This window comes from Pectinophora gossypiella, chromosome 11, assembly GCF_024362695.1.
Source record: "Pectinophora gossypiella chromosome 11, ilPecGoss1.1, whole genome shotgun sequence".
Classification (NCBI taxonomy): Eukaryota; Metazoa; Arthropoda; class Insecta; order Lepidoptera; family Gelechiidae; genus Pectinophora; species Pectinophora gossypiella.
This window is the reverse complement of record NC_065414.1, coordinates 1,861,358-1,876,698: the sequence shown is the minus strand read 5'-3', so window position 1 is coordinate 1,876,698 and position 15,341 is coordinate 1,861,358. Positions and strand designations below refer to the sequence as shown.

Genomic DNA, 15,341 nt, shown 5'->3' with positions numbered 1-15,341 from the left:
GCAGTTTGTAAAAAGTTTATCGACTCTAGAGCGAGAAGTATGGTGCTGGCACGAGGCGAATGTCGTTTTTCGAACATCGAGTTTAATAAAAAAAATAAAAATGTGTGCAGTAACGACTCGTGTAATCCCATAAATTAGTGCTCGTTCGCTTTTGGTGAACGTTTTTTTAATGAAACAAGAAGTTATGCTGCGGTCATTTTTAACTTCCTTTTGTTTTTCCTTAAGAATTATCTTTGCCAAAAAAATATTGGCTATCTTATTTAGCTTACAGAAACATAAAAGAGTAATAGGAAGATAAAACTATTTTAGTTGTTTTTGCTTGTTTGTTGCAAAGATATATATTTTTTTGGGGCGGAAGGCAAGAGGGAAACCACTGCCCTATTTTTCCCTAAACAAGTAGCATGGAAAATGCTCCACCGACAAGAGCGTGGCTCTTAAATTGATGATGATGATGATATATTTTTTAAAATTAAGTACGTTAATAAAAAATGCACTTACCAGTATGTAGAAGGTTTCTTATACTGTCCTGGACCTCGCTGTCTACATTCCCGACAACCTGCGGCTGTATCGCGACATACTTCCCGCCACACCACGCCACCAGCAGTTGGAACACCAACAGTTCAAATATCGAACACCGCACCATTTTGAATTCAACACTCGAATGTCACTGGCACAACCTAAACACGCCTATAAGACGCCATAAAAAAATATAACTGGCACAAAATGTCACTATTTTTTTTATAAAACTAGCACAAAGTCACTTTGCCTTTAGGCAGCTTTACACTACGGCGTTTGCACTACGTATCACTGTAAAGTCTACCATGATGGCCGTTAGATAGCGAGACTTAATTACTCAAGTGACGTATCTGTTTGATATTTTGTGCTTATAATTGGATATAGAAAGGGATATAGTCCGTCTGAGTTGGTGAATTCTCATTATAGTCGATCTGAAAAGAAAGATAGCATTATATTAGTATTTGTCAACATTTTATAATTTATGACCCTTAAAAAAATAAAAAATAAATGTAGGATCATAATATGGCCACTGCTGTTTTTATTTTCTCAATATAACCAAATATGGTTTATACAAAGTTTTCCTCTAGTAACTACATAAATGGAATTAAGGTTACGTTATTAAGCTCTAATAGACCATATAATATGCATAAATAAGCACTAAAATAAAATTACCCCAGATTATCCTCCACATAACTGTACTGTAACCTATCGAAATTCATAAAAATCAAGTTCTTGTGATAAACCTAGGCTAAATAATATTGAAATTATTTTATTTGAATTACTGATGCCGTAAAAAGATTATAAGATTCGTTCAATATTTTTCTGACGAAGATGATTTATATAAACATACATTACACATTTTCAAAAAACAACGGAAGACAAAATTATAACCCTAAAACCGCCCAAAAATAAAACTTAAGTATGTACTGTTACTTGGTCGTATTCTGGTATCTAAAGCCTTTAAATGTATTCCAGGGTTGCACGGAACCGTAAAATCGTTTATACCAGATTTAATTAACAAAATCTCTTCACAATAATCTCTGCTTGTCGTAGTATTATGTTAATGTACTGTTAATAAGTTGATTATTTTGAGATACCCACCAAAATTATTCTGCACAAACATTAAGAATTTTACATTATTTAAATATTTTATGTAAGCACAATTTAGAACAAAGGTAAGGTATTTAGTACAATTTTAACGATTTATTTGTAAAAAAGAACTACTTACTAATATACGACTCACCCATTAAAAATATAATAAACCGGATTGAAAAATGAAATGTCCACAACAAATTTAAAGTGTAGCACTACGTTAAACAAAAAAAAAAGAAATTTTCACAAGAAATTGAACGTAAAAGAACCTAATTTAAAAAATAAACTTGTCAACTAGAAGGTGAAAATCGTCGCGCGATTAGGTACTGCTTATTACGTGTACGCGGTGCGAGACGCTAAGAGGACAGATAGGTGTACAGCGCCAGCGGCTGAATCAAGTCGCTATCTCTATCCGCGTTACGTAATTAGGCACTATCTAAACTGGCCTCTTAAAGGCGCGGTGACACTGTAAGCGGAGCTACGTAATGCTATATATTTGATAACATCTCCCTAGCATTATCCCGTTTTTCATAGGGTCCGCTTACCTAACCTGAAGATTTACCAGGTCCGGTTTTTACAGAAGCGACGGTCTGTCTGACCTTCCAACCCGCAAAGGAACACCAGCCCAATACGTTAGGTCACATGCGAAAATGCATTTCTCGGGAATGTGGGTTCTTCACGATGTTTTCCTTCACCGCTGAGTACGAGATAATAATTTATGATCCCAACATGACTTCGAAAACAAATTCGACAATCATTGGTTTAAAGCTGTGCTGGATTCGAACTTGCTATCTCAAAGTGAGAGGCAAGTGCTCTGCCAACTGGGCTACCACGGCTATGCTATATGCTATGCTATATAGTTGATAACTTGCTGTACTTAAATAAGGTGTCGCGGATGATATATGCTCCGGGAATCACTAAGAAAAACTGTCAAAAGCGCGCAAATACATGTTCGTTATATCTCGTCGCGTTTTGAAACATCACGTTCTGATGTGATTTTTGTTAACAAAACCTCGCAATAAATAAGCTTAGTTTCAATCTAGGTAAAAAAATATTGTTTCAATTTTGACCCGGATTTAAATTAATTAAATGAAGTCGAGAAAGTGACTTTTCATAAAAGCGCTACGCTACCATATAGGTACCATTACTTCAAGGACGAAATTCCAAACTCACTTGTGACTTATTACGTAATAGTAAAAGAACTACAACTTTACTAACATGTTATTTATTTACAAGCAGTGAAAGAATGGCCTAAGATTAGTTTTTTCCTCTACATATAAGTACCTATAGATAACGTTCGTCAAGTCAAATAATGAGTAAAATCATAGTAACGACAGGTGACGAGTACCTATAACTACTTCCTCTTTTTCTCTCGTATGGGTTGTGAGGTGGATTACCAACCTCATCAACCCTGGTTTTAGGGTTGCTATTGAGCCGCCAAAGGTCCCTGACGTCGCTCATGTAACGACTACTTACTTACATCAGTAAGTAGTAACCGGGACCAACGGGTTAAAGTGCCTTTCGAAGCACGGGTCACCTTACTTTCGGACAATCAGGTGATCAGCCAGTAATGTCCTAACCAAACTAGGGATCACAAAGTGATTTTTGTGATATGTCCCCACCGGGATTCGAACCCCGACTAATTACTTAAAACAAGACTGTTATCAGAGAACACGTCAATCAAAATCGCGTCAGTCAAATGTGTTCGCGTCAATCAAAATTAAGTATCAAGTTACACATTGGTGCTAATTCCAGTACAAACCATCTAATTTTATTTTAAATTATACCTGTCGTTTTCTTATCCGCTGAAAAAGAAGGGGACGGGTAATCGACAGGCATACAATTTATGGAATCATCATCATCATCAGCCCATTAACGTCCCCACTGCTGGGGCACGGGCCTTCCCTATGGATGGGTAGGGAGATCGGGCCTTAAACCATCACGCGGGCCCAGTGCGGATTGATGGTTATTAACGACTGCTAATGCAGCCGGGACCAACGGCTTAACGTGCCTTCCGAAGCACGGAGGAGCTCGAATTTTTTTTTTTTGTGGTCACCCATCCAATGACCGGCCTTTGCGAAAGTCGCTTAACTTCAACAATCGCAGACCGAGCGCGTTAACCGCTGCGCCACCGAGCTCCACAATTTATGGAATACACGTCAATTTTGGGCAGAAATAGGCTAGTTTCCAACTAGTCAAATCAGTTACTTTTTTCTAAACGTCAAAACGCGAAATTACTATGGAACTTGTATGAAAAAGCACACTGTGACGTTATAGAAAAACGTTATAAACTGTCGGATTTATTATTAAGTTTTTCTCGATTAAAATTGAATTTTTAAAACGACTTACATTATTATGGAATGATTCTCACCTACTCAGAAAAATAATAATGAATATTATTATTGTTCATTAATATGCGAAAAATACCGTTCTTTTCATTGCTACAACTCGATTTATTTAAGTACCTTTTATGGCTCGTTTACACTGGTCAGTTAAACACGTTAGTAATTATACACAACACAGTCACATAACTACATCTTCCCAACTCTAAAGAACACTTGAACGCCTAGAGTCTACGGGCTACAAGAACGAACTGGTACCAGTACAAAGGAAGGGAACGTCCTGATTGCAGAGACAATGCATTAATAGAGATGAAGGGAATGCATTCTAGGAATGAGGCCCACGTGCCCCGATAACACGGCGCCAGGACCCGGCTCCAACTTAATAATGCTTTGTTTTTGTTTGCTGCTGGGCGGTACTCAGGATTCTGATTCAGGATTTTGAATTTTTGAGGATTTTGTTTTTTTTTTGTTTCTCTTCAGGATTCATGGTGTCAACGGAGCCATATATCATCATCATCATCATCAGCCCATTAACGTCCCCACTGCTGGGGCACGGGCCTTCCCTATGGATGGATAGGGAGATCGGGCCTTAAACCACCACGCGGGCCCAGTGCGGATTGGTGGTTATTAACGACTGCTAATGCAGCCGGAACCAACGGCTTAACGTGCCTTCCGAAGCACGGAGGAGCTCGAGATGAATATTTTTTTTTGTATTTACCCATCCTATGACCGGCCTTTGCGAAAGTTGCTTAACTTCAACAATCGCAGACCGAGCGCGTTTACCGCCGCGCCACCCAGCTCCTCAGCCATATATAGGAGGGTTGATTTCTTTTATAGAAAGAATTTCTTGATTACTGGAGGGGAGGTTTAGTGTATTTTTTTGTGTGTTTTTATCTATTCTCGGAGCGAGATAAGTGGTAAACTATGGAATAATAAGAAAATATCTGTCACATGTTGATGATTTACGGACCTTTTTTTAAATGTGTTGTCGGGGTGAGCACTGGACGGGCATAACTAAGTGAGACAATTACACTTCTTAGTTCTATAATCTCTGTAAATTGATGAAAACTCTCCTTAGTCGAGAAACCGTTGCTAAAGCCTTCGAATTTCGAAATTCAAATCTATAATGTAGAAATAATATTAAAATCTTTTGTATTCTCGATAGGAAAGGGGTTAAGGCTGATAAACTCCCTGAATGCGGGCCAGTCCGTTCCTTGCCCAGGCTCGGCGCCACCGCTCGTTGAAAGTGTTTGTTCAACATTTATGTATTTTTTCTCGTAATTAACTTTACGAGTGAAACAAAGGACCCTTTTATCTTCTATTAAATCCGTACATTTCTTTTACAATCTTATTTTATGGGTGCTCTTTCGACGTTGCTGTTGCCGGGTTGAACTGGCGTCAGTGTAATTTGAAACATGTAGCCATCAATTTGAACAATGAGTTTTGATGTACGTAGTTTGGTGAAGCTTGGGTACTTATTTCATTATGTGATGGATGTACCTTAGCTGGAGCAGTGGTAGCCCATTTGGAAGAACGCTTGTTTCTCACTTGCACGTTGGAATCCATCACGTGCCTAAACCAATGATATCCGCATTCATATTTGGATCATAACTGGTTATCATGTGCTCAACGGCGAACGAAAATATCCTAAGGATACCCACGTACAGTCATGAGCAATATAATGTACCCACTTTAGGACTCTGTCGCACTAACATATTTGACATTTAGTGAGACTTACAGTTCCATTTGTCAAGAAAGTTAATGTGACATGGTACCAAAGTGTATACATATTAATGCTCGTGACCGTACCGAGAAATGCGTTTCGAAGGACCTAACATGTATTGGGCTAGTTTACAATTTACAATTTGGACGGTTCTAGCCTTCTTTTCTGCTGGCAGTCACTTCTATAAAAAAACCGGATGTGGCAAATCTTCAGCATAGTGTTTGCTTGAACTTTTGTTTGAAGTATGAGCCTTTCGTCTTTATTATGTTATTTATAAGTACCTAATGTGACCTGAATATCAACTGATTGGTACTTATACTTAAACTGCTAACTACATGTAATACTGAATTAAGCAAACAATTAATATGTAGATGAGTCTACGTCATATCAAGTTTATATATGCACAATTAATTAGTTCAACTGTTGAAGTTTTGTCATTCGTTTACAATTAGGTACAAGTTTTATTCCTTGACTTTCATCAAAGTCGTTTTGTATTAATTTATGGCTGTATGTATTTAGTTTTTTATTTACGTCTTTTTTATTTATCGGTGCGCGGTGCCGTGTGAGAATACATATATTTTTTTATTATTGTTATTATTATTTTTTGTCTCGTAGTGAAAACCACATTAGTGTCTTTTTGAAAAACCTCATTCCATTGTGATTGCAGTAAAACAAGAATCATCCCCCCCATTGGGTGGTTAACCCTAGCAGTAGAAAATCTAGTGTCAATCTATACCTACATTATACAATGGTGCTAATTCCTGCAGACGCCACCTAATTTTATTTTAAGTTTTACCTGTCATTTTCTTAGCCACTGAAAAAGAAAGGGACGGGTAATCGACAAGCATAAAATTTTAAGCACAAATCTAAAACAACCCGCAATTTTTTTTACATTGACCGATAACCCAACAGAATTAAGTTGTTGAATCACGTCAACCGGTTTGCATACCAGAGAGATAGATACCTTTTTGATTCGCCCGGGTTATTTATTAATTTACTCATTCTTCCTAAAATTAAGAGCTGTCAAACAAAAGCTAGAAAATGACGGGTATAACTTAAAATAAAATTAGGAGGTGTCTGCAGGAATCGGGGCCATTGTAGTCTCAATTTTTAACCGGATTGAAAATATTTGAAAGAGTGGTTTTCTTGACGAAAATCATGTCAATCAAATCAAATCAAAATGTGTTCTTTCAGAAAGGCGACGATCCATGTCTGAAAATTATATTATACAATTAACCGTGAGGTGATTACAATGAGCAACAACTATAAATTAACAACCTTTTTCAATTTAATTATAACTATTAATAATGTACCTATTAAAATCGATAAAAACTGTCTGTTGCCGCGTGCCAACTGGTACATCTGTTTTATTATTCTTTTGACACTGTTTTAATACACTTGTACAAATTTACTAAGTACTTACAAGTAAATATGATACAACACTTCGATTACAAAGTTATTATAACTACTACTAAGACCTTACGGATAGATATTTAAAATTGGAAAAATGTGTCATTTGAAATTTGATGCTACATTAACCAAATGATTTTCGAATTTGTTTTCGAATTCTTCTTCTTCGTCGTTCCCTCACTGCTGAGGATCGCGACCACAGGTTATGGTTTTCCACTCGGTACGGCTATATGCTGCGTGGACCGTCCTCTGTATGCTGCCGCCCGTTTTCGAATTACCACCTTACAAATAAACAATAAACCAGGGATGAACGTGGGTTTAAGTATTTGACAGCCAAACAAAGTTTAGTCGAATTGTATGATGATGGGATTCAATTTTGCTTGGCTGTCAAATACTTAAACCCACGTTCATTCCTGGTTTATTTTTTTATTTATTTATATATCACAAAAATCACTTTGTGATCCCTAATTTGGTTAGGACATTACAGGCTGATCACCTGATTGTCCGAAAGTAAGACGATCCGTGCTTCGGTGGACACTATTTAGGTACTTGAGTAAGTTTAGAGTAATGACAAGTGCCTTTGGCGGGTTAATAGTAATCCTGACACCATGGTTCAGGATGTCAGTCGCTGATCCCAGTTCCAGCAAAACTCTCCAGAGCAGTAGAAGAGGTAAACTTCACATTCATATTAGTAAACTTTACAGCTTATCATGTTCTATCTAATCATTTTATTTTACTACACTAAGTATATCTTACGCTGGTAAACATTGCTATCTACCAGTTCCCGGGATCACGTAGTAACTCTTATCTAGATATCTGTGTACAATGCCTAATCAGTGGTGATTTGATCTAGTCTAGGCTATTAATGACGTGTGACCTAGGCTCCTTGTTCAGACGTTAAACAATGATAATGGAGATTTAAAGCCTTAAGGTTCGCGTCCACTTGCACTCCCCCCCCCTACTCCACACCGCAAATATGTATTTGAAACAAAAAACGGATGGTGTGCCATGCGCAATGCGATTATTTATGTCGTTTGGCGCGAATATGACGATCAGAAATTCATAAATTCCGTACAATTGGGTAGTTTCCTAAGTCAAAGATAACATAAACAGCCTATATACGTCCCACTGCTGGGCACAGGCCTCCCCTCAATCAACTGGTGAGGGTATGGTTTGGGGGTGTGGTGGCCGTTGGTCCCGGCTATTAGCCGTAAAAACACCTCCACCAACCCGCATTGGAGCAGCGTTGTGGTCAGAGATAAATTATGAAATTCTTAATAAAGAAATTCTTAAAAATTCTCAATTTTAATAAAGGAAATGTAATAATAAGTACGACATTTTGTCACGTTTTTCTATGACGTCACAGGTTGATTTTTCATACAAATTCCATAGTGATTTCGTGTTTTGACGTTTAGTAAAAAGTAACTGATTTGACTAGTTGGAAACTTAGTCCAGTCATTATAGTAAGTTCACCTCGGAATTCGAGATACCCAGCGTACACCCTACCATATGTAGGTTTTGAGACAACTTTTAGGGTGTCAATATACAAGTATTTACAGACTTACAGCTGGGTATCTCGAATTCCGAGATTCTTACCTAATTTAAGCTTAAATGACTGGACTAACTAGCCTATTCCGTCCAAGCGGACGTATACCTTTAAGTACTTGGTAGAATCCGCTATACAGACGTCTAGGCTAGGCTATTATATTTCTATTGTTTGGTTAGGTCTCATTAATTTTATGTAAAATTGTTGAATTTGATTTATTATCGATTGTTTTTCATTTTATCTATGGAAGTGTCTGTTAGGAATGGATTGTTGTGTTTGATTTACGTGCTAGGGCATGTGGAAAGTATGTATTACCTTATAAATCTTAGTTTTATCTTAAATTTTATTAGAGAAGAGCCCATATCCTAGTTGAACATAAATCGTGAAAGTTAGTACCTACTACTTACCTAATGAGTATAATAATAAACATACATACATAAACTCACGCTTATGGGGTAAGCAGAGACTATGGAATTCCATTTGCTTCGATCCTGACACACTTCTCTTGCTTCCTCCACATTCATCAATCGTTTCATACACGCACGCCGATTTAGAGTTGATCGTACTAAACCTTTTCTAAGGACTTAATTAATAAAAGTTTATTGCACAAACACATTACGAAGAGAATTTTGATAAACATGTACACAATATCATGCAATTTTATAATGCGACTATATATAATATATCTTTTATAATACAGGGTGGCCCAGAAGTTCAGGTTCAAAATGAAAAATTAGATAGAGGGGCTCATTAGCTACCAGAAACACCCCCATGTATGTTCAGCAATTATTTACGGTTTAGGAGATATGACCCATTTTGTACCTTTTTCTAGATTTTCTACCTTACTTCAGAAATAATCATTTTGTCGCTATCCCTTTCTAAATAATTATTTTATTTTACTTTATAACAATGCCTAAGGCTGTGTACCGCTCAATCAAAGATAAATCAAAGTCAAATCAAGTATAAAAAAAAAGTTACCGGAAGTCAAAGTGAGAATTCGACCAAAATTGTTACAGTTGTTAAAACTTCGCCGAAGAATAATAAACACATGAGATTGTCATGGACCCTGAAAGTAATTTTAAAAACTGCTCCATTTAATAGGCTTTTAGAAACATTAAAAAAAAGTATCCTTAATACGGGCAAAAAACTGAGTAATTTGACCTCAAATATTGCAAGACAGACAGATTTGAAGGAAAATTTGACATTCTCATACAATTTAACTGCTTCTTTCTAACGTTGTTAAAGGTGCTCAAAGACAGATTTTATTTTAGTATCCAATAGTATGAATCACCAACAATGTTTGGGGATAACTTTTTCCTTGAAATCTATGTACCTTCATTAAAATACGAATACCAAAAGTGACTGCAAGTTTTGTCTTCGGATTGTTGCTATGTCTACCCTGTTAGCGATTATAAGCGTGATTTTTATTTACTTTTAACTGAAAATGTGTCTTTGGGCACCTTTAACAACGTTAGAAAGAAGCAGCTACATTGTATGAGAATGTCAAATTTTCCTTCAAATCTGTCTGTCTTGCAATATTTGAGGTCAAATTACTCAGTTTTTTGCCCGTATTAAGGGTACTTTTTTTTAATGTTTCTAAAAGCCTATTAAATGGAGCAGTTTTTAAAATTACTTTCAGGGTCCATGACAATCTCATGTGTTTCTTATTCTTCGGCGAAGTTTTAACAACTGTAACAATTTTGTTTTAAGTTTACGCGGTTATTATCATAATTAAAAATCAATATCGGGAGTCTCATATCCCCATTTAAACGCGGTAAGAACCCGTTATTATGTGCTTTAATTATTGTAACAATTTTGGTCGAATTCTCACTTTGACTTCCGGTAACTTTTTTTTTATACTTGATTTGACTTTGATTTATCTTTGATTGAGCGGTACACAGCCTTAGGCATTGTTATGAAGTAAAATAAAATAATTATTAAGAAAGGGATAGCGACAAAATGATTATTTCTGAAGTAAGGTAGAAAATCTAGAAAAAGGTACAAAATGGGTCATATCTCCTAAACCGTAAATAATTGCTGAACATACATGGGGGTGTTTCTGGTAGCTAATGAGCCCCTCTATCTAACTTTTCATTTTGAACCTGAACTTCTGGGCCACCCTGTATAGTGGCCGGAGGGACCGGCCGGAGTATGCACAGGAGAGCGAAAAATGGAAAGAGGAAGGGAAGGCCTTTGCCCAGCAGTGGGATCTAACGTGGTGGGCAGAGCCAAAAGTTTAGAGTAGATCGTACTAAACCATTTTTTGTCTTTATATAATGTATAAAAAGGTAAAATGCAAAAGCCGAGCTAGGATCGCGCAGCCGTCACCGCGCATCGTCTCTCGCGCACCTCGCCGCTTTATGCGCAGACCGGTAGCGCCGGTTGTGCGCAACAATACAAGTATACCTATTGCCCTTTGTGTACTTCTTGCCCTTTAACGCTCTTGGAATGGTTGGAAATCTTAGGTTATAGTTTTTTAAGAGCTCTCAGGCGCAGGGACTTGAACCCAGTTCGCCTAGGAAGAAATATAAATACAAATCATTTATTTGCCAGAATATGGCAGGTATTACGTTGTATAGAGATATTCACATATACATATTCATAGACATATTCGGCTGTTATCGGTATGCAAATGTTAAACTGCATTATAAACACAACACATTACAGAAACATGTTACAGAATTAATAACAAATATATTTTTAAATTTTTTGGTTGAAATTTGGACATTGAAGGAAGTTAATGTTGTAAATAAGTAGGTAGGTATGTAATGTATTAATGAATTATTCGCTCATTGGGGTTCGATATTCACAGGATAAAAACGGGATCCTATTACTAAGACTTCGCTGTCTATCTGTCCGTCTGTCAGTCACCAGGCTGTATCTCAACAACCGCGATAGCTTGACAGTTGTCACCATCACTAATTTAAGAGCCACGCTCTTATCGGAGTAGCATTCTCCTAACTCTCCATGCTACTTTTTTAGGGAAAAATAGGGCAGTGGTTTCCTTCTCAGACAGACAGTAATTTTCACAAATTATGTAATTCTGTTGCCACTAAAAACAAAATGAAATAAATACGAGTGTTCAAGATGGGACTTTTTATTCTTTTTTGCTCGATATCTGAGAGCTACGAAATTACTCACGAAAAATCAAGCTCAAAACACAAAACCTACGTAGTATAATCAGAGTGCGTATGAAAATTAAAAACCACTTAGGTACACGTTTCCGTTTTGTTCCGACAAAAGCAGTTAAAAATAGACGAAGTTGATAACGAAAACAAACAGAACACGAAAATGAGAGCATTAATGTGAGCACCGAGTACAACGCGGAAGCTATTGGCTGCGGGTTTGTTCATAGGCGGAGCGATAAGCGTTTTTATTCAAAGACGTAAAAAACTGTTTTTATTATTATTATTAATAATAATAATAAAAACACTTTATTGCACACAAATTCACAAAACATTTACAGGATAAACTTATTCTTATTATTATTATTAATAAGGCCGCCTGTTGTGCTTTTCTGTATATGCTGTCCTTATCTCTGTATTTTGTGTCCATTGTGCTCAATAAAGTATTTTATCTATCTATCTATCTATTATTATTTATTCATCATCATCAATTTAAGAGCCACGCTCTTGTCGGTGCAGCATTTTCCATGCTACTTTTTTAGGGAAAAATAGGGCAGTTGTTTCCCTCTTGCCTTCCGCCCCGCAGTACTCTGTCTGACGCGAGTGGGATGGCGCCCAGAGTAGTCTATTACAAAGCCATACTAGGACTCCTGTCCTTCGCCTCTGAATAGTACTGACAGTTACTGCTGCCCTTTGTCAGGTTCCAGGTTACAGTCCCTGTGACTTGCCCTTTCCGTCCTGCATTGCCGTACCGATGGCACCATACCATCTTCGCCTCTATATTCTATAATTCTATTATTTAATAAACATTTTACAATCAAAACGGTGTGTCTCATAAACCTATCCACAGGTTTTTCAACTCATCGTCTGTTTTTACATTTTGTAGGTAGATACAATAAAGATATACTGTTTGGGGTGTACTTGAGATAGGGACATCGTCTGTGTAATGGTCTGTAGACATACACACGGTTAAAGCCAATAGGCTAATTTCCAACTAGTCAAATCAGTTACTTTTTACTAAACGTCAAAACACGAAATTACTTTAGAATATGATATGAAAGCACACTGCGACGAAGCCATTTAGTAAAAAAAAAATAATAATAGAAAAACGTGATAAAATTTGGGACTTATTATTACGTTTTAAAAAATAGAAAAAAGAAGATGTTTTTCGTTAGTTAGATTTGTCTTTATTTAGTAAATCAGAATTTCATAATTTATTTTAGTACATATTTATTATTATTCATAACCTAATACAAGACCCAGTTAATTGTTCTCGTTGTAAAGTAATATTATGTTTAATTTTGAAAGTGGTATCAATTTTCTTGTGAAAAATCTCGAAAGCAAAGACCACTATCCATTGCGTTGTCTACAAAAGACTCCGCCGACCGATCCGTTCCACGACCAACGCATGCGTACTCTTTCAAGGGGCTGCGTTTCCATTGACGCGGAGCTGGGCGGAACGCTGTGATTGGTCAAATCCGCACATCTCCGCTCTTCTCCGCCCATCTCCGCGTCAGTGGAAGCACTGAGGGCTCTCACTCGGAGAGACACACAAACAGAGCTGGGGTGCCCAATTGAGCGTGAAACTTGGCTCGTTGATTTTACCGCGCTCTCTTCTTCACAATGGTGTAGGCTTTAGAATCTATTGGAGCTTCAGAACCAGTTCTTTTTCTCGTGGCATTGTCTGCGGCGCGAGGGTGACAGGTGTCATTAGTAAACGCTAGCTATGGCCGGAGACGAATAGCGGCTGTCTGTTCAGCTGGATCGCTTGCAGTTTGATTACTTGCCCGCTCTACGAGACTGCTAGTTGCATAATTTTGAATGCGTCTCGACGTGAATGAATAGTTAAGTAGAATGTTTTGGATGCTTACGTAGAGATGCTTTTGTTACATTCATGGTCAAGGGCGGAAAGAAGAACTTTGGTCGGAGCAAAAAAAAAAGAAAAATATCTATATCCTAGCCTACTATATTGGATAATAGGAGCCTTAGCCAAGTGGCTAACGATTATGACAATCGACAAAAACAGTGATAAAAAATGTATAAAGTGACATGTCAGTCCCAAATTTGCAACTTGGCACCTGGGGGGTTAAAATGGCCACATCGAAGCAATTCATCTAAAAAACCCGCCAAACAACCCACACCAGGGTTGTTGAGGTTGGTATTCCACCTCACAACCCACACGATAAGAAGAAGATCTAAAAACGCAATATTGCAAATTGACATTTGCGCACATAAAAGTAAATGCGCAATGCAAACAAATGTACACACATACATACATAAACTCACGCCCGTAATCCCTAATGGGGTAAAGCCAAGAGTAATCAAAGACAACTTGCAGCCGCTGTTGATACGATGTCGTAAGCTGGATATGATGAACCTTATGGTGATAAGGGATCAGCCTATCGCCCATAACATTAGTCGGTTTTTACGACATGCCCGGGAAGACAAACAACTGAACGTTTTCTATGTTTTTTTTATTTACTCTTAGAACAGCATAGAAGCAAACAAATGTCAAATTGCAATATTGGTTTTTTTAGATGAAATGCTTTGATGTGGCCTTTTTAACCCCCCCAGGTAGAGATGTACCTGATAGGTGCCTGGTCGCTTCGTAGCTACACTGATCAGTCCCACAGTAGTATATTAATTTGCACGCGAAATGCTTCAAAGTAGCTTATAAAGGCTAATCGGCTTAATCCGCATCGTACGACCAAACACGTCACCTGACGTAGTATTATGTCATCAGAGGTCGTTGCACCTGACTCGTATTACAAATTAAGTAACCCAATTCTTTTATTTTTCCGTTCGAGATACGAGAATCTCTGATTTTTGGAGTTATGACATGTGAAGTTCTTATCTGGATTTCTGTATCTCTATAGTTATTATTAGTTATATGTAATTTGATTGATAACATGATACTTTTACTGTATGACAGTTCGTTGGTTCCGGTTACTACTTACTAATGTAAGTAAGTAGTCGTTACATGAGCCATGTCACGCCTTTGGCGGCTCAATAGTAACCCTGACACCAGGGTTGATGAGGTTGGTACTCCACCTCACAACCCTCACGATAGAAGAAGAAGGAGAATACATTGTTTTAAGTTTACGCGGTTATTATCATAATTAAAGCACATAATAACGGGTTCTTACCGCGTTTAAATGGGGATATGAGACTCCCGATATTATCGGGAGGGCGGTAAGAACCCGTTATTATGTGGTTTAATTAAGAAGGAGAATGTTATATTTTATTTGTATATTTTTAATAATAAATAAAACTAGTCAGTATAGAGCATAAACAGCTAACATAGGTACGTCCCACTGCTAGGCACATGCCTGCCCTGGATCGACTGGAGTGGATATAGAGAATAGATACTTCACAAAGCTGTTCCACTGCGGGTTGGTAGAGGGGTTTTACAGCCAGAAGCCGGGACCGGCGGCTTTACGTGCCATCCGAAGCATTTTTATTTATTCATTATTATTATGGCCCCCTTCGGTTGATTGAGGGGAGGCCTGTGCCCAGCAGTGGGACGTATATAGGCTGTTTATGTATGTATGTATTAAGGCCTTAACACAGTGGTGACATATATGTCA

General features: G+C 37.5%; 1 protein-coding gene across 1 annotated transcript in view; it reads right to left on the bottom strand.

The window, feature by feature from the left end:
* LOC126370655 (A disintegrin and metalloproteinase with thrombospondin motifs 7-like) overlaps positions 1-15,341 on the bottom strand; it is a 183,401-nt gene that overhangs the window by 116,406 nt on the left and 51,654 nt on the right. Inside the window, exon 2 of the mRNA XM_050015620.1 lies at positions 499-947. Within this exon, the coding sequence (XP_049871577.1) occupies positions 499-643 (145 nt within the window). The 5' untranslated portion in view covers positions 644-947. The remainder of the gene's footprint in view (positions 1-498; positions 948-15,341) is intronic.